This window comes from Harpegnathos saltator, unplaced genomic scaffold (genome assembly GCF_003227715.2).
Source record: "Harpegnathos saltator strain DR-91 unplaced genomic scaffold, Hsal_v8.6 scaffold160, whole genome shotgun sequence".
NCBI lineage: Eukaryota > Metazoa > Arthropoda > Insecta > Hymenoptera > Formicidae > Harpegnathos > Harpegnathos saltator.
The window spans coordinates 866574-889516 of NW_020229940.1; the positions used below are offsets into that span (position 1 = coordinate 866574).

The 22943-nt window shown below is 32.5% G+C and overlaps 1 protein-coding gene across 2 annotated transcripts in view; it reads left to right on the forward strand.

The window, feature by feature from the left end:
• Positions 1-1774: 1774 nt before the first annotated feature.
• swm (Zinc finger protein swm) overlaps positions 1775-22943 on the forward strand; it is a 37550-nt gene continuing 16381 nt past the window's right edge. For both annotated transcript variants that reach the window (XM_011145547.3, XM_011145548.3), the window contains exons 1-6: positions 1775-1986; positions 4963-5081; positions 5895-6192; positions 11105-11269; positions 17957-18321; positions 19457-19702. In XM_011145547.3, coding sequence (XP_011143849.1) covers positions 1928-1986; positions 4963-5081; positions 5895-6192; positions 11105-11269; positions 17957-18321; positions 19457-19702 — 1252 coding nt within the window. In that variant the 5' untranslated portion in view covers positions 1775-1927. The remainder of the gene's footprint in view (positions 1987-4962; positions 5082-5894; positions 6193-11104; positions 11270-17956; positions 18322-19456; positions 19703-22943) is intronic.

The window sequence follows — 22943 nt, forward strand, 5'->3', positions numbered from 1 at the left end:
GAGCATAGGCTATTGCATAACACATAATACATAACGCATAAGAGAATAAACCAATTAGTTTTCTTCATTTCCCTCCTCAGGGTACCTATTATGGAACTCGTTGGAATCGATTGCGATTGAATTTATTCCGTTATTTCCTAGATTTCTATTGGCCGCGTTCAGTAGAACAAAGTGATCAGAGAGCGTTTAATGATTATTGTCTGTGATTGGAGCATTCTTTTAGATTCTTCATAGACCCAGAAGTATTTACCAATCAGGAGCGAGATTCAATAGAAAATCTAGTAATGTTGTCCAACTGTTGAGTCTGCTGAATGGCTGCAGGAAAAATGTATCCAACATCTTCAATAGTTTTCGAGATTTAAACCCAGCCCCATCGACATAAAGACCGGAAAATTTAAACGTATCTTAAGATGTATCTATCATAATAAAAGACATTTTATAGTCTATATATCATAAATACAATATAAATAATGATTTTAGTTAATTTGGTCGATTTAATTTGCGTCAATAATTTGTACAAATATTCGCATTAAGCCCGTTCTACATTAGTCGCAGGACACAGAACGCAAGTCGCTAGTCGTAGAAATCCACCAATAATAGTCGAATGTTGAGAGAATATTCGATTGTAATTGGTGAATTCCTACGATTTGCGACTTGCATTTTGTGCCTTGCGACTAATGTAGAACGGGCTTTACGCCTTTTTAGAAATTGCGCAGGCGCAAGAAGACAGAGAGAGTGCGCGTACACTTCTTGCTTTATCTCACTTCCATTATTCGCAGGCGTCAGCCGAAAGACTATATGCTCCATCTATTCATACTATGTCTATGGACCCAGCTTAAGTATCTCTCTCTCTCTCTGACCGCTCGGTATCGTGAAGAGAGTAGGGCAATGCTTCTTCCAGTATGGTTATATTTCAATGGCCAGTACTGAAAATACATAGTTTCTGTTAAGGCTCGTCTACATTAGCTGTAAGAGTAAAGGCCATTGCACGTACAAAAGTTTTAGTCGTAACCGTAAGTCCGTAAGCAAATTGACCAATAACAATCCAGCATCTCGAAATATATGAATTGTGATTGGTCAATTTGCTTACGGACTTACGGTTACGACTAAAACTTTTGTACGTGCAATGGCCCTTAAGGCTCGTCTACATTAGCTGTAAGAGTAAGGCTGTAAGGTTGCAAGGCACGAAATGAAATATTTTCATTCGCTGACAGCTTACGTTACAGCCTTACAGCCTTACTCTTACAGCTATTGTAGACGAGTCTATAGGCTATAAGGTTGCAAGACACGAAATGAAATATTTTCATTCGCTGACAGCTTACGTTACAGCCTTAAGCCAGTGGCACACGGTTCCGAAGATGGATGGAAATATACCAATCAGAACGCAGTATTTTCATCCAGCAAGCAATCCAGCACGAAAACAAGCACCGTGTGCCGCTGGCTTTACTCTTACAGCTATTGTAGACGAGCCTTTACATATATAAAGCGTCGTCTACAATGGCAGTAAGCAGTAAGAAGTAAGAGTAAGCGGTAAGAAATAAACCAATCACAGTCGATTATGACAAAAATAATCAACTGTGGTTGGTCCATTTCTTACTGTTCACGCTTTTTTCTTACTGCTTACGGCCATTGTAGACCACGCTTTATAGATTTTCAGTGCTGGCAGTGAATATTGGAACACAGCCGTTGGATATCGGTTGCAGTGTGAATCCAGCATTACTTCACAAGCTACATCAGCGACCTCGTGACAATTTCTGGAAAGGAATTAGTTCTATGTATGTATGGTTGCATATGTATAACAGCGACTGATTTCAGAATGGCGACTGACTCTAGTTAGGAGAATACTTGTTCTTGCTAGTTGAAATTCGTGTGATTAACGCGTGCATATAAAACTGTCTATGTGCTCTCAACGTGGAACTTGTTAAAAATGATAATCGACAATCCAGATCAATTTAAGGCGTGGCTTACCGCTGTCTTGGAACCGCTGTAAGTAGGCCAGCTTGTCCGAGTGTGCTTTTATGTACGTGTTATACTCGCTTGATGTTGTAAATGGCCGTACATGTGGTGCGTCTGCTTTCTGTGTAGAATGTTATTTACGCAAGATGTGTTACCGATTAACCTTTGTCTGATTTGATAAATTCTTTTATTTTTATTAGTAATGACGTATGAATAGTCATACGATTATTCAGTGACCATTCAAACAATAACAATAACAAATCTTCTACAGCATGAACTCTACATTCTCATCACGTCTTCTATTATATTTTTTAAATTAATTATAAATTAAAACAAGCGATTAATATATCAACTATTGTACTGATTTGCATTGAATATTCTAATATTTAACTGAAGATTGAGTAACGAAACTAGTAAATACATATGTTTTATGATTTATATATTTGTTAACCAGTTTATTAACTCTTTATTGATCAGAAGATTAATTTGTTAGGTGCTGTTAACTACTTTATGTTTCAATCAATGAGGTTCATTAAACTTATAGCATTGATCTTTGTAGTAGTTAATATATTAATTATATTTTGTATGTTAATTTTTCTTTGTGTATGCTCTATAATTATTGGGAGGTTCGTGTATATATATATATATATACTTTTATAAATTAAAATATATATAATATTTAACATGTTGACTGCCATGGAATTTTTCACGATTCTGGTCTAAAGAGCCAATTTGATTTAATCATGTTATATTATTAAAAACTTTAATAATAGTACATAGTAATAATCAAAAAGCTTAAAAAATGTTTTTTTTTAAACATTTTTTTTTTTCTTTCCTGAGGCCATCTATTCATATTTACACTGTTATGCTACGAGTTTCCTCGTAGCTGTACAAATATGGCAAGTAATGAAGGGACGAGATAACTCGTAGTTAGGCGTCCTGGGCAAGTAAACAACCTACGAGATATCTCATAGTTGGCAGTCAACGTGTTAAATAATTTTAAATGTTATTTTATAAAATAGTCAACTCCATGGTATTTATCAGACAATATCATTTCTGTATAAGTTCCGTTAACTTTTATAATACTGCATGTATAATATTCTTATAATTAATATATTGCTATATATAAATATATAAATTGCTTCAGCAACATAATATTTCCCTAAATTGTCAGTTGTTTATTAATTGTTGTTAGATTATTTGCTTGTAATATATAGAAGTTATATATGTGTATGTATGGACATGTACATACGACATACACACAAGCAAATGTAGAAGTTATATTGTTTTATTGATATAAGAACAATTATTTTAATATTTCTATTTCTATTGATTGTATCCATTGTTATATCACAAATTTTAATATAGTATATTTATAAATACTTATATTTTTATATATTACTTTTTTGTATAAACTTTGATATAGACAATATGAATTATACAGATTATAAATTATAGAACAAAGTGTGTAAGAATTATTAAATTATAAGATAGTTAATTTATTCAATACAAAACTAATTATGAAGATATTTAATATCATAGTTTATGCAAATATTAACCTGTTTCTAATATTCATATTTATTATGATATTAATATAAAGAGAAGAGGCAGAAGAAAATTATATATTTTATGATTTTACATAGCATATATACTTAATACACTATTATTTATTTTTCTTTTCATAAATTTCAAGTAAAATTTATGTTAAGATTGTTGTTAATTTTTTAATGCAATTGCAAAATATTAAAGTTTGTCCTGTAAATTAAATAATTGTAAAAATAATACTTAAATATATATAATAAAATATAGATATTAAAAATGTAGATAATAAAATTAAATATAGAAAGCAATTTTTATAAAGAGATGTTCCATAAATTATCTACATAAATGACATAATTTAACTATATATGTTGACATGATACTATATATATTTACACAATTATATATTTTAATAAACAATTTTTCTTATCAAGTTAATATACATTTAACATAGTTAACACATATTTATTAAAGTACTCTTATTTCAAATTTATTTTATATTCATAGTTTTCTTAATCATATAATTCTTTTTGTCAATCTTTATAACTTATATTTAGTATATTGTGTATCTTTTCTCTTGCATGTATCTAATCTATGTTATATCAAATAATATTGTGTTGATATTTTTATTGAGATTATAAATTTTTTAGATATATGTAATATTTATATTTCAAAAATTATGTAACTAAAAAAGAAAAGGGATAATATTTGATTCAATGAATAAATATATATATGTATAATATTATAGTATGTTAGCATATAGTATACAATATCAATGATTGTAAATATATTATTTACATATAATGAAGAATAATTATCATAATATTTTTGTAAAATATTTTATGTAAAATTCCATTTCAATTAATTGCTCATAAAATTATGATTTGTAATCTTTTTATTTGATATTTTACAAATATGTTCTTAATTTTAATATTATATAATATTGATAATTTTAACTCTTTAGTAAATTTAATACCAGTTTAATCACAGTTTTAATAAGACCTTTATTGGATCGTTTGATGAATAGTAAATAGATAAATTGTTTCAATATTAAATATTTTAATTATAAAATTTTTGTTTTTTGAAATGGAAATGTATTATTTTAACTATTGTCTTTGAATATAGTAATTGCTCATTATTCTAAGAGAAAGAGAGAGAGCGAAAATAACAATATTTATTCAAAATTGATTTTCTTTATATGATATATAATACATAATATTAATTTGCATCCAACTTGCATGCAGATTGTAATATAAATATTAATTTAATATCAACAAAAATAAAATTCGTAGATATATTTTTCTAATTTTTCTCATGATAAAAGAATAAGTAATAAATAAAATTAGATTGCATATGTGTGTGTATATTTAAGTAGATACAATAATATTTGTTTTTTATATATTGTTATCTTAAAACTGATTATAAATTTTAAATATCTATTAATAAAATAATTTCGTTTTTTATTAGATGTGACGCAGATCCTGCTGCTTTGGCTAAATATGTCTATGCATTAGCTAAGAAGGATAAAACTTTGGAAGAGTTACGTGGTGACATGCTTGAGCAATTGGATGTTTTTCTACAACAAGGTGGGTTTATACAAATACAATTAGATATTAACTTTTTTGGTGTTTATCAATTAGGTGACATTATAAATAATTTTTTTTGTTAATGTAAAGCAAATATAAAATGGAATTTCTAGTAATTAACTGTTTCAATGTTAAGAGAATTCTTCACAATATGTAATATAAATATTAGATAAGATAATATATGTATATATGTGTGTTTAAATGTGAACATTCAAAGAGTAAATGAATAAATTAAACTGCACAATTGCACAATTGCAATTGTATTGCAAAATATATTTTCGAATTAACAATTGTATAACAATCTTAAAATAATCAGATAAAAGAAAGGAGTATGATAATATTCATTGATATATTTTTTGTACCTAAAGTATTCAATACAAATGTGCATTTTGGCACTTAAATGTAATTGAGAAAAAATTGTGCAAGACTGCGAAGAGTTTAAATATTTATTCATTTTTAGATCTAAAACTTGGCCGAAAAATAATAAAAAGCTTTAATTATAGAATGTGAAAATCACAATGTTAATAGAAATTGTAGAATAAATAAACAACATATTTATATTTTCTTTCCTTTTTGTATAATTATTTTATATGAAAGAAAAGAGAATATTCTAATATAAAATATTAATATAAAATGGTATAGAATTATATCATAAGAAGATAGAAGAATATATAAATATCTTTCTTATTATATATTATATATCATACTCTTTTTATATTTTTTTAAGGAATTCGTTTGTATTAAAAAGAAATTTATATTTATAATTTATACATATATTTATAATATTAAATGATATAATTGTTGTTCTTTTAGAAACCAAAAATTTCGTTGAATTACTTTTTAAAACATTGGAAACTCAAGAGTACATACTTCCACTCTCCAAAAGTGAGCCTGATAGTGGTGGGACACCACCTGGCATAAATCCACCAGCACCAGTTTTATCAACAGAAAAAATGATTGATACAGCAATTCAGCTGGTACCTATGATCACGAATCCTTCTGCTCCACTTCAAATTAATGGATCTGCACCTACTGTAGGTAATAAGCGCGAAGCTAGAAAATCCGATTCAGATAAGGTCGACAAAGAAAAGGAAAAACGTTCTCGAAGCAGGTATATAATATTATATTTCTTAAAAAAACTGAAAAAGATATTTTATATTATAACAGAGGATTTATAATATATAACTGAGAGATATTTTTTGTAAAATAATTAAACCAGTTTTAATTAAATATTTAAGCGATAAATAATATTTTTTGATAACAGAAATAGATAAAAGATAATTGACCTAAAGTTTTAATTAATTCTTGTGCTACCACGTCATTTTAGTGACTTCTCGTTAAGTAATCATTAGGAAGAAACGCTACTATAGTAGCTTTCTTCTGACTTGGATTGAAAGCTGACGAATAGTTTATTATTAAGTAACAGTTTTTTTATTTGCTTAAAAATTATAAATATAAATATCAAAATACAGATAACATCGTAAATGTAAGTTTTATTAATTTATTAAACATTTATATTAACATAGATATATTGAATTATATAGTGTGAAGCAGCAGGTGCTAATCGCATTATTATTAATTATTATGTGTGTTTAATAGCAGAATTATGTATATAGCAATAGACTGCACCCAATTCAGTCGTAATGAAAAGATTAATGTGATTAATGTGATTATTGCACATTTATTATCAGTAGCATCGCAATTTAAAATTCCTATTTACTCGCGACAGCTATTTTGAATGGTGATGTCAGAAGCGAGAAAATTCATGCCAAAAATTTCTACGGATTACATCAAAATAAAAAAAAAGATATATAAAATGTATCTTATACCCATAAAATGTATCATATTCATAAAATGATATTTGTAGTTGATTGAATATATTTCTATAATTTTTCGAAAATTTCCTTTTTGTCGAAGCAATCAGTAAATAAGCAAAGAATTTGACAAGCAAAGAAGAACGTGACAAAATCATAAGAAAAGTTTTATCTGACTTTCAGTTTAGTACCGTGTTCATCGTGGATTTGTTTCTATTTAGTGAACATTCCAATCCACTTCTTTAAAGAAAAGAGCAACCTGAAATTAAAATTAGCAATCAGTATTGGATGAAGAAAAATGCAAGCGATATGTAAACAATTATTTATTTATCGTAGTCATCCAATATTGACCGCTGCTAAGAGACAATCGCGTAGTCAGTTATTTTTCATATGATTCCCACTTTTCATGCAATAGGGTTTGTTCCATCATATCGTAAACGCTGTTGCGTAAATCTTTCGTTAATGACAAAATTTTACGTGATTGTTTGCAAAATAGGATCTTTTTGCTCAGTTTAATATATTCTACATGCGTATGAGCATTGGTTTACATCGGATACCTCATATATGTATGTTTTTAATTAAAATTTCAGAAAAATTATTTAATATATTATATATTTAGTTCATATTGTAGAAAAACGTAAGAAAGAAATGAGTAATATGATCCGAACTAATGATACGCAGGTAAAGTTAATAAGTATGCGTTTTGTTACTACGCCATAGCAATCATATGATGTGAAAAAACACTAGAAGAATTTTGGGATTTTGACTTTGAATAACTTTATTAAGTTAATATTTGATACTTTAAGTTAATATTTGATATTTAAAAATAAGGAGCTATATATTATATTAATGTTTTACATGATTAATAAGGACCTGTCAAGTTAATTATGAAAATTTTTAACGGAGAACTAATTTTCTACTTTTTTTGTCAGGTACTTATAAACTCAAAACTGTAACATAATTTATAACAAAAAATGTTTTCTGCGCTGCCAAATAAAATCGTAGAAACGTTTAATATTTTAGAATCATGACATTTTTTTAATAGTGTGATAATCGTGTTTTGCTAAAATTTACATACAAGAAAGGATATCGATTGTAGATTGAGCTTTAGGTCAAATATAATTGGTCTAACAAGTCTTTAGCATTTGCCTTTAAGGTAAAATTGTTATGGAATTTTTGTAACTGTTACATAATTATTGGCAAAATCCTTTTTTTGCCCTACTAGATCTCGCTATTTTACTATTAGATCTTGATTTTTTAAATTATAAATGTTATGCTTTTTAGGGACGCAGAAACTATTTTTTGCGAAAAATTGTTACAGTTTTGGGTTTCGTGCTCTTTAAAGATTTTCTATACTCAGTAAATCGGACCTTGTCCGAACTTAACTTAAGATTGTGCCTTCGCGACCACTTAGATACGAGAATATATAAATCGCAAAAGATTATTGTGTATAATTGTCGATATCTTCAATATTAGACTATTTTTTAAATACGCAAATTAATTTGGTATCTTTCCAAAATTCTAAATTTATTTACAGAAAATCAAATGCAAGTATGTTGTTAATCTCCATTATTTTCTATGACTTTGCACCTATCAGATGATCCCGAATATTCTTATAAAAGAAACTTAGTTCTAAATCGATAAATTTTTTAAATCCTCTTCCATTGTCTTGAACTGTATATCAGTCAGGCAATGTTGAAGCCATCAAAATAGTTAGTACTTCGATGGAATTAAGTCTGCTGAATAAACCTGCATGAAAGAGAATTCCTCATTTATATATATACTTAAATACTATATTTAAATACAGTATTTAAGTACTATATCTAAATACTATATTTAAAACATTACAAAAGGGTGGAAAAATATTCAATTCTAAAATGGAATTATGAGATATCGAATTATACACATCTAATATTTATAGAAAATGGTTATTTTAATATATTGAACATAACTAGTAATTGATCACATAATTTTCAAAGATACATTAAGGTAAGAAGAAAAGATATGCAAAAAGAAAAAAGAAAAATAATAAAAATTATAAAAAGAGAGGAAAAGCTAAATGGTAGTATAAAAAAATTAAATAAAATATTTTATTCTCTATGTCAAAAAAAGGGGGCTCTTTTAAGTATTGCAGAACAAAAATTATTTTATGTTAAGAGTGCACAATTAATCGAAATTTTATATATATGCTAAATCAAATGCAATTTGATCAAATGCTATTTTGCTAAATACCTTGTTATTAGTACAGTTATTAGTTGGGCATTTTATTTATGTATATATTCATTGAAAATTTGTGTGTGTATGTGTGTGTGTGTGTGCGTGTGTGTGTAATTTTTGGTTTTACTTTTGAAAACATGTAAGTAATATATTGTATCATGTTAACATTAATTTTATATCGGAAGTTAGCTAAGTATACATATGATATTTATTTAAAGTTATTTGCGTATAATTTGACACTGAAAGATAGATCACGCGAGCACCGAAAATTAAACTTCATGATTTCAATTCATATTTTTTATGTATTATTTATATTTTTATGTATCAAAGAATATATTAGGTTATATAATAAGTAATTTCATATTTTTCAATGGATATAGTTACTATTCGTTTGCAGTATGCGCATTCCTAGAAGGAGCTCGATATGCAAGTATATGCAGGTTGATAACTACCACTTTAATTACGTATTATATATTCCATTATTGAAATAGATTGAGTTCTGTGAATTTAATTTTAATATTAAAATGGAGTAAAATAAGGTATATTTTCGGTATCTGATGCCTTTTTATCTTCGGCAAAGAAAAAATACGACGTAAACATGAAAAAAAGATTTGTGCCGTGTACGGAAGAGATGCCGTAAGTGATCGTGTGTGTTAAATATGGTTTACAAAATTTTGTGCTGGTGACATAACACTTAAAAATTGGGAGCGCTCTGAGAGACCTATAACGACAGATGTCGATCAAATCAAAACATTAATGTAAAATAATCAATGGGCAGCAATTTGAGAGATAACAGAGACACTAAAAATATCTAATAAAACCGTTGCATTATATTTGAAAAAACTATATGAACCGGTGATATTTGATTGCCGTATGATTTATCGAAGAAAAACTAAGATAATAACAACATGCTACTTAAGCATAATAAAAAAAACCCGTTTTGAAACGTATGGTAACGATAAAAAATGGATCGTCTATAATAATGTCGAGTATAAAAAATCCTGAAGCAAATGAGATGAAATACTGAATACGATTGCAGGGGCGAGCCTTTATTCAAAGAAGTCGAATGATGGCAGAAGATCGTAGATCAAAATAACATATACATTGTTTCATAAAATTACAACGACAAATATAATCGTTTCATTTTCGGAAATCTAAAATTACTTATATAAAAATTATTAAACGTAAAATGTTTGTAATTTTTTATTATATATAATGATATTATATACAGATGTCCTAATATATATGTATATATCAATATATTATGTACAAAGTGTTTGACGCAAGGCACGATAACGTCTAGGTGCAGATAAAATATATGCGAACTGAACAAAAGATTTTCTGCTATTTTTCAATCACGTAAAATTTCGAAATATTAATGAAAGAATATTGGCGAATTAGTGTACGCGATGCGATGAGATTAGCTCTGTAAGCACAATTTCATAAAGATGATCGAGATTTACAACTGCTTCTTAATGTGCATTCAGAGAGATGTTATTAGCGCTATAAACGCAAACGTTACAAGCACTGTTTGTAGAGCTAATAGATAGTGATAGCAAGTTCTATAAACGGCACTGGTATAACATTAACATTACTACGTTATAGCGTCGTTTCTGCAGTTTAAATTCTTCAGTTTTAATATTCCGAAGATTTATTTGTGTATTATGTACATGAATTGTAACAAATAATAGTAAAATCATAAAGTCTCGGTCATTTTCGATGAAATTGTACTTACCAGAACTTGTCTCATTGCGTCACGCGCAATGGTTTGTCAATTTTCTTACATTAATATCGTAAAATGTTATGTAGTTTGAAAAATAGTAGTAAACTTTCAGTTTATTATATTCTATTCATACATGAATGTTGTTGTCTTGAGATCGACTCTATAAAAAATTAAGAATTATGACCTGAATATATTTTCATTTTAGTCCTTTTTATACATCTTTTTAAATTTATATTGTATTACATAAATTTTTATTATATGTAATACAGAAGTGGCAGAATGAGATCAAGGACACGATCACGATCACGATCTTGGGAAAGGGATAGACGTAGATCCAGAAGTAGAGAACATATTCGACGTGACAGAGAAAGAGACAGAAGTCGACCATGGAGAAATGAATCTCCACCAATTAGTACCAGACGACATGATCGCAGGTATATGTGTGCATATATTGCACGCGTGTGTACAGAAAGTAGAAATTAGAATTACGGGTTTTAGACTTGTAACTCTAATTGTATTTAATTGAAGTTTTCTTAACATATTTAAAGTTAAGATTTGTTTATTGAAAAAACATTGAGGTGCCGATAGTTTCTGATTGTGAGATACAAGCGGCTAAGGAAGTAAGATTTTTCACAAATTAAATTTAGGTAAACAACTGAATGACAAAATTTTCTTCAATCAATTTGAAGTAAATATAAATGTTATAAATAATGACTTCCCTTAGCAATTTGATGAAGAAAAGAATTATATCAAAATTTTACCGAAAACTCGGTAAAATTAATTTTATGAGTTCTGAAGTTTCCTGTTTATGTATATATGTGTGCGTGCACGCATGTAACGTGTCTGAATTGAAATATGACAAAGCAGTTATTTGCAGTTATTAATAAAAGGATGCCAAAATAGACGGTGCACTTCGATGTAAAAATGTCGTTATTTAAATGGAATGAAAAATATCGATAACAGGGATCACGTCATCATCTATTACAACTATTATACATATACAGGGTATTTAAAAAAAAATGGATTAACTATATGTATTTATATTTTTCGAATTGAAATAAATAAAATTTCTGGAAATATAATGTGAAATAAAACACTATAAAACACAAGGAGATGATAAGACATGTAAAATCGATAATTGAATGAGTCAAATTTCATTCGAATGGGGAGGTTGAGTACATAAAGACCCTAAAAGGGTTTGCGTGCATGGGCCTTCGTTTGCAAGAAATTTGCAATTAAGAAAATAGTTAAGTGTAGTAACTTGGAATCAATAAGCATGAAGCGCGGTAGCTGCGGAAGCTAAGGTGCGTACTAGTATTCTGTCGTTCGAGGAGTGTTAGAGTCCTCGCAGTGCCAACTTTCTTTTTTTATAATATGTATTACTATATTTTGTAATATTTCTATATTTTTAATATTTTTATTATTTTTCATAGGACAAAAATATAATACACACATATAGAATAATATATATTTTATTATATAAAAAATAGCAAGAATAAAGCGTTTTAATTATTTATTATAAAATTGAATTTTAGAATAAATAATTAAAATATTTATTCTAAAATATTTTAAAATATAAAATAAAATATTAAAATATTAAATATTGTAAAATATTATAAAATTGAATTTTATAACAAATAATTAAATCGTTCTTGTTATTTTTTTATATAATAAGATAAATATTATTGTATATGTGTGCATTATAGATAGATATTTTATTGACTCCCCTTGGGGTACAATCCTTAACCTGTCCTTTACATGCTAACTCTCGATTTCCTGCCTCTTACACACTACTTGCGAGAGAGAGAGAGAGAGAGCGCTCTGCACACATCATACTCCTTCACTCCTCCATTCTCTCCCTCTCTCTCATTCTCCATTCATTTCCTCTCATACCGTGACCTCCGTTTCCGCCGCTCCTTTTATCTCCTTTTCCCTCCCCTTCCCCCTCACCCTCTCCTCCCCACCATTTTTCCACTTCTTTCATCCACCCCTCCCCCCTTATCTCCTCTCCCAGCACCTCGCCCTCCATCTCCTGCCATCCTCTTTCCTCCCCAGATCTTGTGCACTTTTCCCATATATGCTTCCATGTTTTCTCTCTCCTCCCACGCATCCTGTACCTCCTCTTCCTCCTCCTCCCAGTACCTTCCTTCTCAATTTACACCCCAGCCTAAATCTCGCTATCTTCCTCCATCTTTTCTCTCCCCATTTTCAGATATTCTAGTACCTCCCTCCCTTTCGTCCTTCCGTATCTCTCATTATATCTTGATTCTCTTATCTTTTTTCTCTTATCTTTTCCCCTCCTGCCTTTTTTTTCTACTTCTCTACTTTATTTTCTCTCCCTTTATTTCCCCTCCCTTTCCCTTATCTCCTCTATCTTGTCTATTTTCCACCCCCTATCCTCAAAGAACTTTCTCCTCTCTTCCTCCTATTTCCCCACTTCTTTTCCTCTCTTCGTCCTATCCCTCATTACCATCCAGCACCTTCTTGCTATCTCTCTCTCTTCCCCTCTTCCAATCTCTTCTCATATCTTCACTCTCTCATCCCCGCTCTACTCCTCAATAACTCCCTCTGCACCTCCTCTCTTACCATATACCATGGCGTCCACCTCTCTACCCCCAATATCCATTTCATGTACCTTTCTTGCAGCTCTATTTTTCTCCTCTTTCTCCATCCCCACAGCTCTATTTCGTAACTTATCACTGGCCACACCAGTTTATCAAACAACCATACCTTCCTTCCCCAATCCTTTCCAAACCTCCTTTTTCCTATCCCCCATACTTGCCCATCACCTTCGCTCCCTTCCTTACCCTATCTTTCACCTGCCCCCGTTCCTCATCACCACATATCCTAAGTATTTATATTCCTTCACTTCCTCTAGTCTCTTCCACTTCCATCTCCAGTCCACCTTCCTCTATCTCTCTCCATTCCTCCTGCACCTCATTACTTTCGTTTTTTTATGTTCACCTCCAAACCCTTCCTTTCTAAGTATCCCTCCAACCTCCCTATCATTCCCTTCATCCCCTCCTCGTCTTCTGCCAATACTGCCAGGTCGTCTGTATATGCCAGCGTGTACACCCTCTCCTTCCCCAACCTTACCCCCCTCATCTCCCCTTCTTCAGCTTCTCATCTATATCCGCTATCAATATTGTAAATAACAGCGGACTCAACAGACACTCCTGCCTCACCCCTCTACTTGTCCAAAAATTTTCTCCCTCTCTCCCCCCTACTCTCATTCTACTCCTTGTCTCCCCCAGCACTTCCTTACATTTTCTTACCAATCCTTCTCTTACTCCCCTCTCCCTCATGATTTTTCCTAATACCGCCCTATTTACCGCATTAAACGCTGCCTTGAAGTCCACGAATAATATCACCAGTCTCTTATCTCTCCTCTCCACGTGCCTGTTTATTAAATAGTTTAATGCGTATATATTGTCTATTGTCCCCATTCCCCTTCTAAATCCTGTCTGTCTCTCCGGCAAAATCCTCTTCCTCTTTACCTCCTCCCTTAGTCTTTTCATTAGCGTTGCCGTATACACCTTTTACGCTGTTTGCGTTAATGTTACCCCTCTGTATTCCTCCACCCGTTCTTCCTCCCCTTTCTTCACAATTGGTAGTACCATTTCCTCACTCCATTCCTCTGGCCACCCCTCCCCCTCCACACCCTCTCACATATCTCCCCTAACCATCCCTGTACCTCCTGCCCCCCATATTTCCATACCTCACTTGGAATTCCGTCTCCTACCGCTTTGCCATCTTTCAGTCCCTTCACCACCTTCCTTATCTCCTCTTACCCCAGTCCTTCCCCATCATCCTCCCCTCCCCTATTTATTTCCCTCCTTACCCTTCCCTCCACTCCTGAAATATTAATAATAATCTCCTGAAATATTCCTCTCATTCATTCATTTCTATCTCCTTATTCACTCCCCTCCTCCTCCTTCTTTTCCTATTTATCATCTTCCATATCTGCTGTTCTGTCCTCACTTCCTCGAACTCCTTCTCCTACCTCTCTCTTTCTTCCCTCTTCTTCTCCTCTTTACATACCCTCTTGTACCTTAACCTCTCTTCCTTATCTCTCTCCCTCTCCCCCCTTTTTCTCCATTCCCTCAGCTCCCCCCTCAATCTCTTTTTCGCCTCCATACATTCTTCATCCCACCACTCGCTCCCCTTGTTCTTCTCCTTTTTCCCACCCAACCCTCTTAACGTTTCCCTTATCCCTCCCTCTAGATCCTTCCATTCCTCCTGCACTCTCCCTTCCCCCTTTCTCTTGAATTTTTCTCCAAACCCTTCTATTTCCTTTATCCACCTACTTTTTCCTTCCCCTCCCCTCCCGTTCCTCCTTCTCTTCCCTCCTCCCTTCCTTCCCTTCTTCCCCTTATCCATACCACTACTGGCTGCTGGTCCGATTCTCCTCTCTCTCCCACTTCCATCCTCTCCACTCCTTCCACCGTCTCTATGTTCCCGATCACATAGTCGATCACTGACATCCCCTTCCCCTTGCATGTCCATTCCCCTTTCTCATCCTCCTTCATCTTCCCATTTAGGATCCACCATCCCCTCTCCCCCAAAAATTCGCATAGCTTTCTTCCCTTCTTACATACTTTCCTACTCTCTCCCTGTTTTCGCGTTCCAGTCTCCTCCTTTTACCGTCCATCCTTCCCCCTCTCTTCCATCCACTTCTTCATTCTCTCCAACTTTTTTTCCACATCCCCATTCACATATATCCCTATTACTCCACCACTCTCTCCCTGATCTCACCTTCCTAACCATTATCCCTTCCTCCTCCTCCTTCTCCCTCACCTCTTCCCCCCTCTCTCACTTCTACCACCATTCTCCCTATCGCCCTTTCCTTCTTGTTCCTTCTTCTCGCTTCCTGACATTCCCACCTGAACCCCTTCGGCAACTTCTTTTTCAGTCTTCCCCACCCCTTCCCATCTATCCATGTCTCAAACAACACCATTACATCCCATCCTGCGAGGTCCTCCCAGAATTCCCTATCTTTATTCCCTAACCCCGCAACATTCCAAAAAGCTACCTTGTACACCTTTCCCCCTTTCCCTCCACCCTCCCCTTCTCTCCCTCTTCTTCCTCCCTTCTCTCTCCCCCTCTCTGTCTCCCCTCTCCCTTCACCTCGCCTCACCTTAGTTTCCCTTCATCTCCCACCACTTCTCTCTTATTTCATCCCATCTCTATATCCTCCCATTCACCCACATCTTCACGTACCCTACCTGCACATTCTTACCCTTCCTTCTCTCTACTTCTGCTTCTCTCTCTCTCTCTGTCCTCCATTTTGTCTTCCTTTTTTCTAATGTTAGATCATCTTCTATCCTCTCCCTCCTTCCTCTCAACTTCTTCGCCTCCATCACTTTCCTTTTCTCCTCCACACTGCCTAATTTTACCAGTATCATCCCCTCCCCCTCTTTCTCCCCCTTTTTTTATCCTTTTCACTTCTCTCATTTCCACTTTCAGTTCCAATTTCTGCCATATCTCCTTCATTCCCTCCTCCATTCCTTTCCCTCCAATCTCCACTCCCCTCACCACTACATTTCTTCTCTCCTCCCTTTCCTTTTTATCTATTTTTATCTCCAACTCCCTTATCTTTTCTCTCTTCTCCCCTAATCCTCCTTCCTTACCCCCTTCCCTCTCCCGTTCCTCCCATCTCCTTATCCTTTCCTGTATTTCCTTTATCTTTTCCTCCCCCTTCCCCTTCTCCCTTTTCCATTCCTCCCACTCCTTCCTCCTCTCTTCTTTCTCCTTTCCCAACTCCTCTCTTAGTTCCCTGATCTCTCTTTCTCTCCTCTCTCCCTCCCTCTTCACTTCCTCTTTACAACCTCTTACTTCCTCCATTAATTTCCACACCATTATCTTCACCTCTCCTTCCTTTATCCACCCTTCCTTCCTCCTCCTCTGCCTCAGTTTCCCTTCTTCCCCCTCTTCCTCCCCCTCCTGTCGGCTTCTTATCTTCATATTCTTTTTCAAAACTCTTTTCTCTTCCTTCTTTTTTCCCTCCCCTTCTCTTATCTTCTTTTTCCCCTCCCACATCAGCTCTATGTAGGTCCCCATACTTCAGGTGAGGTCATTAAAATGCAAAGGAACTAAAGGACTTATCAATGAAATATGAGTAGTCATTATTTTAAATGTTACAATATAAATACTCATGTTTTAACCCGTACAAGAACGAGCATGAGTGTCTGAATGAGATCCTACTTTCACTTTTTAACAGTTAATTGCCTTACTGAATAACATTTTGTGTAAGTTCAATTTTCCCGTGAATTCTGCAAAACAGATTATACCAGTTCCAGTAGAATTGATTATATTTAATTGTCATCGCATGTTGTCTCTACCAGAAGCTATCTGCTTCGTAGTACAAAAAGGAAATATGAAAATACTTCGCAATATCTTATTATTCAGATCATCAAGTTTTGACGGAACAATCTCAAATCTTGAAAAAAATCGGTATAAGATTTCAGCATTATAATGATTGTACATAGGCAGCAAATTAATTTTAATCATAACTATAACATATCAACATTGAGTTGATGAGCAGTAATAAAAGTCTCCTTTGCCCTTACATTATTATTGACTATTTTTACAAGCTCCTTAGGACAATGTTTGGAGAACCTACGATGTGTTTCGATCATTGAAGAGACCGCATATCGGCCATTTGAGTCGTAAAAAATAAAGGAAGAAATATATGAAATCAAGTTGTTTGCATCGAGACCACGATTCGAACTCGCGACCCTGTAGGCTGTGTAGGCTATATTAACTGATGGTTGGCTATGATTAGCGATTACCTTAGTTAACTTGGCGTTTTAACTGTCATAATTACCGAATTGACTCGATGTATTATCATACATCTCATATCGTTATTCATACGATATCAACATATCGTTATTCGTACGAAGGAGAATCGAATAAAAACATTAATTCCCGGCTAGCTATATTTCATTCTGTTTTTTTCTTAAATATATTTGTGTTCAGTTTCTAACATAGTCCTTTCTTAAATTTACCAGTTTTACTTTTATTTATAAATGCAAATTACATAGAAAACTAAAAACTAAACATATAAAAAATATTAAAAAATGAATATATAAAAAGTTAATTTGTGTTACTTTTTTCTGTAGACGTACAAGAAGTCGCAGTACATCACCTATACGGTCCAGAATACGAGATGGTCCAGATAATCGTGATCATCGAGCAAGGTTTAGGAATAGGTCTCCTACTCCACTTCGATCTCATTCACGTTCAAGATCAATAGAGCGGAAAAAAATAATGGACCATTTTGAGAGGATGGAAATAGATAGAACGGATCGAATTGAAGGAAGCCCCGGTGGCGGTACTCCAACCCAAGATAGTAATCACGGGGATGTAGATATGAGGTTGTCTACGACTAGTCAATCAATACAAAGTGTTGTGGCTGTTGCAAGTAATATTCCAAATAACCAGACAGGATCTTTTCAAACGAAGAGACGTTGCAGAGATTTTGATGGTATGTATTCTTGCAAATTAGAAAACGAAGAATTTTGTTATTTAAAGGAATGTCATTATTTTAAATGTTCTTAAACTATCGAAATCATATATCACTTATAAGATTCATTATAAATAATGACCAGAATTTAAACTTTTGCATTTATTGCTAGACTACTAGCATTCCAAACTCTTGCAATCGAGCGCCGCAAGATGCAAGAGTTTGGAGTATCATCTTATTTGACGTGAAATGTACTTTTTCACGCCGTTTTATTAGTAATTGCCAAATTTACAAATAATTAATATAAATTCTATACGAATGATATAAATAATATATCCGGATTATACTTCACATCTTATGTACAGAATGTACTATTTTAACTTTTATATTAAATTATACACGAAGCAAGACATTCTGGGAAAGAATATTTTAAATAAAAGTTGTTTTAAATCAATGTTTCGGATTACTTTCACTTCTCAGACGATCTTCAGGAGTTTTTTTCTACTTGTTTCTCCTTACCATCCCTTTACTGCACGTCCGTTAGCCATAAATCTGATAATCGCATTCCTCGTCTCAGGTCCATTGATATTATAAGCGCTTATCAATAACTCTACTTACAGTTAATTTTTACAGTTGTTGGTAAGCGTTGTTTAGATATTATAATGTCAACGGCCCTGAGGCGGAGAGCGCGACTGTCAAATATATGGCTAGTGGGCGTGCAGGTATAGTAAAAGAAAGGATAAAATAAAAGTAAGCAAGTATAGTAAAAGTAAGGATAAGTAAGTGGGAATAAGTGGGAAAATTCCCGAAAATCACCTGAAAAGTGAAAATAATTCGAGCGCTGTTTTAAATAGAAGTGTGTAAGATTCATAGAAAACTACCTATTGTTACCACTTTTAATTTTCGTTTTGAGAAAATTTATAGTCTGGATCGAAATTGACTTCTCTTAAAGAGAAAATGGTAGTTTATCGCAGATTCTGATTTTGCGTAAAAGAAAAATATAAAACTTTATATTAGTAATGAAATATTACTTACTAATCTATATTGATAGTTTCTAGAACGGAAGTTAAAGTGGGACCACACTGTTGTGCACACATGCACATGTATATATGAGATTGTACTGTATGTATATATATTGTTTTCTACTTTTTTTTAGAAAAAGGCTATTGTATGAGAGGAGATCTTTGTCCTTATGATCATGGTACTGACCCAGTGGTCTTGGAAGATGTGGCGCTAAGTCGGGTTTTAACTTTTGGGCCACATAATGCTCAAACCCCAGGGACAGTTCCAGTGACTACGGTACCAGAACCATCACAGGGTCCAAATGGTAATGCGCCACCGCCACATCTTCCTCTTAGCAATCTACCACCACCTCACTTAAGAAATCATCATTCTAATATGGGTATAGTATCCACATAACAATATCTGTAGTTTTTATTTATTATCAATCTAGTGTTTTTATCGATCTTGCTTTCTCATAGAAATAGTCATAGTAGAATAATGAATTATTAATTATTCATTTATTGCATTATATTATTGAAATAAGGTATTGATAAAAATTCGTTTTTATTTTTAATCAATTTAAAAATGTAAAAAATGTTGATTTCGTGAGATGTTATATTAAACATTGTATATATACAGATTATCTGTAAAGTTCGACCCCACCTCTGGATCTCGGAAACGGCTTTAAATATGGAAAAATGTTTCAGACAAAAGTTGTAGGATATTGAGGGGGATATATGATAAAAATATGGACTTGACCTTGAGTAACTTTATCAACGCCAGGTCAATGTGATCGATGTTTTCTTAAATGGAACCTCCTATTTTTTATTGCATATTCTTGTAGCCCTTGTCGAGACGTTTTCAAAAACCTATTTTTGTTTTTTGCGCAAGCCATTCCCAAGATATAAAGCTTCAAAGTTGACATACCGCCGGCATTCGCATTACCCAAGGTGTACCGCGTGGAGGTTGCACGGTCGGATTTACACCTCTTGTGTGTGCGTGCGTGTGTGTGTGTGTGTGTGTAACGGCAAGAAAATAACTAATGTAAGGGAAAGGCGAAGAAGAATGATGAAGAGAGAGAGAGAGAGGGGAGGGCGAGAATTTTGACTGAAGAAACATACACATAAATTGCTCCTTTTTAGGACCACAACACACGCACACACAGTGGAGAGGGTTTGGAGTCAAAAAATACTACGGGAGTGACGAACCGTGGGGTTCTTATTTTTACTGTGACACACACAGATAGACAGACAGATCGATCACATTGACCTGGCCTTAATAAAGTCGCTCAAGGTCAAGTCCATATTTTTATCATATGTTTCCCTCAATATCCTACAACTTTTGTTTGAAATATTTTTCCATATTTAAAGCCGTTTTCGAGATCCAGGGGTGAGGTCGGACTTTACAGATATTCTGTATAACGATAATTACCATGCATACGATATGCAATATTAATAATAGAAAATAGAGAAGGCCTTAACTGTTCTAAACCGCAGTTCTCATTAATAATCCCGTTAAGATAATAGTACCTGAATTTCCAATAAGATGTTTAATATTACTCTAAAACTGTTTAATATTTACTCTTGGATTTAGAATATCTAAACAAAAACAACATAAAATATTTTAGTATTTTTAAAAGACATGATATCGATTAAAATCGTCAAATAATTGATTATTTCTTTTTTCAAATAAAAGAAATCTGCAAAAATATTTTTCATGTTAAATATTTTAATAATTAATTTTTGCCATTAGTTGCGATTATGTGTTATTTTTTAATTAATTGAATTTTCTAATATAATTGAATAATATAGAACACCATGTTATATTAGGTTGACCAATAAGTTTCTTTGTTTTTTTAATAGCATTAATGTTATATTTAATCTAAAAATTAACAGCACATTATTAAAAGAAGAAGTGCAGATTGTATTTATTACATTCGCCATAACTTTGAAGATAGAGGAAAATAAAATGCATTTTCGGCACATTATGTTTTATTATTATTGTAAGGGGAAAAATGCGGTGTAAACCAGAAAAAAGATATGTGCGACATCCAGTCAGAAGAGACTATAAATTGTTTTATCGATTGTGCTAATTTTGGTTTACGAAGTTTTGTATAAGAAATTTTTTTGTCAGAAACATTCTATGTTTGGGAAAATCGACTAACAAGAAGTCACGACGTGGTACTAATCAATTTTAACGAAACTTGTTGTAGCGATAGATATTCATGTTAAATAATATTAAATAATGAGATAAGGCGCGCAAAACTTACCTTTAACATTAAAAATTAACATTAAAAAATATGTCTCTCATTTATCATTAATTACATTAATTTATTTTTACCATACAGCTATTTCATAAACGTTTCTAGGCAGTGGACATAAAAGGGGAAAATGCACTTTTGTAATATACATTAACAAAATGTATTCATCCATCCATTTATTTTGTGTAAAAATTGCATTCTACTGTAAAAACAAAAATTCTAAAGAAATAGTTCGTCGGGATTCGAACCAGCAACGTCAACGTTACCATGTTAGGCGTGCTGCTGCTGTTGTGCTGTATGTTCTTTAATTAAATATTCGAATTGTTTGTACGTTTCTCGACATTCTTCGATTTTCTTATAAACATTTGAGAAGCGCACCCTTTACTCGATATTACTGGACATGAATAGGTTATGAATCGTTAACAAGTTTCGTTGAAGTCGACTAGTATGACTGATTGTGATCTCTCTTTGTAAGATTGATGAGGATCAAATAAAATAGGCACCAGTGAGAAATAAATCACGTCAAATAATTCGAGAGATCGGAGAGATGCTTAATACATCGAAATCCATCTGCAGGGTTGAATATGTGACTTGTTAGAATATTTGTATACCACAATTTAACGAAAAAGAATTTAATTGATCGCTTTTTCATTTATGATTTATTGCTCAAACGCAAAGAAATCGATCCATTTCTTAAACAAACGATGCGATGAGAAATGAATTATTTATAATAACTTTCACTGCAAGACAACTTGGACTAAGCAAAATGAACTATCACTGACCACTTCAGAAAATAGCTAGTTTTTATATAAAAATAATAATATCTTGCTCTTGATAAAATTAGAAAGGCGTTGTATACTGCGAGCTATTATCAAGCAATTAAACTCTTAATCTGCATAAGTACTGTCTATAATTGGATACATTGAAAACTGAAATCGATGAGAAGCATCCAGAATTGATCAATGGGGAAGGCGCTGTGTTGTGTTAAGACAATGCTCGACCTCATATTTCTTCGACTATTTCTCCATAATTGTTGGAATTTAGCTGGGATGTTTAGTCTCATTCAGCGTACTTTCCATATTTTGCAATATTAGATTATTACTTATTCCGCATTTTGTAGAACCCCCTTAATGGAAAAAAATTTAACAATTTGGAAGCTTATAAAATATTCCATATTGGTTCTAATGTTAATTTTAACAATTCTATATATTATATATTTCACTATTTGTGATGTTTATGGGTTATTTATTGGGTTTACAATGATGATTACAGGATCGGTCAAATAATATAACTTTTATAATACAAGTTATATAGCCTTATATAGCCTATATAGTTTTATATAACTTATATAGCCAATGGAGATGTAGAACTAAAAACAAAT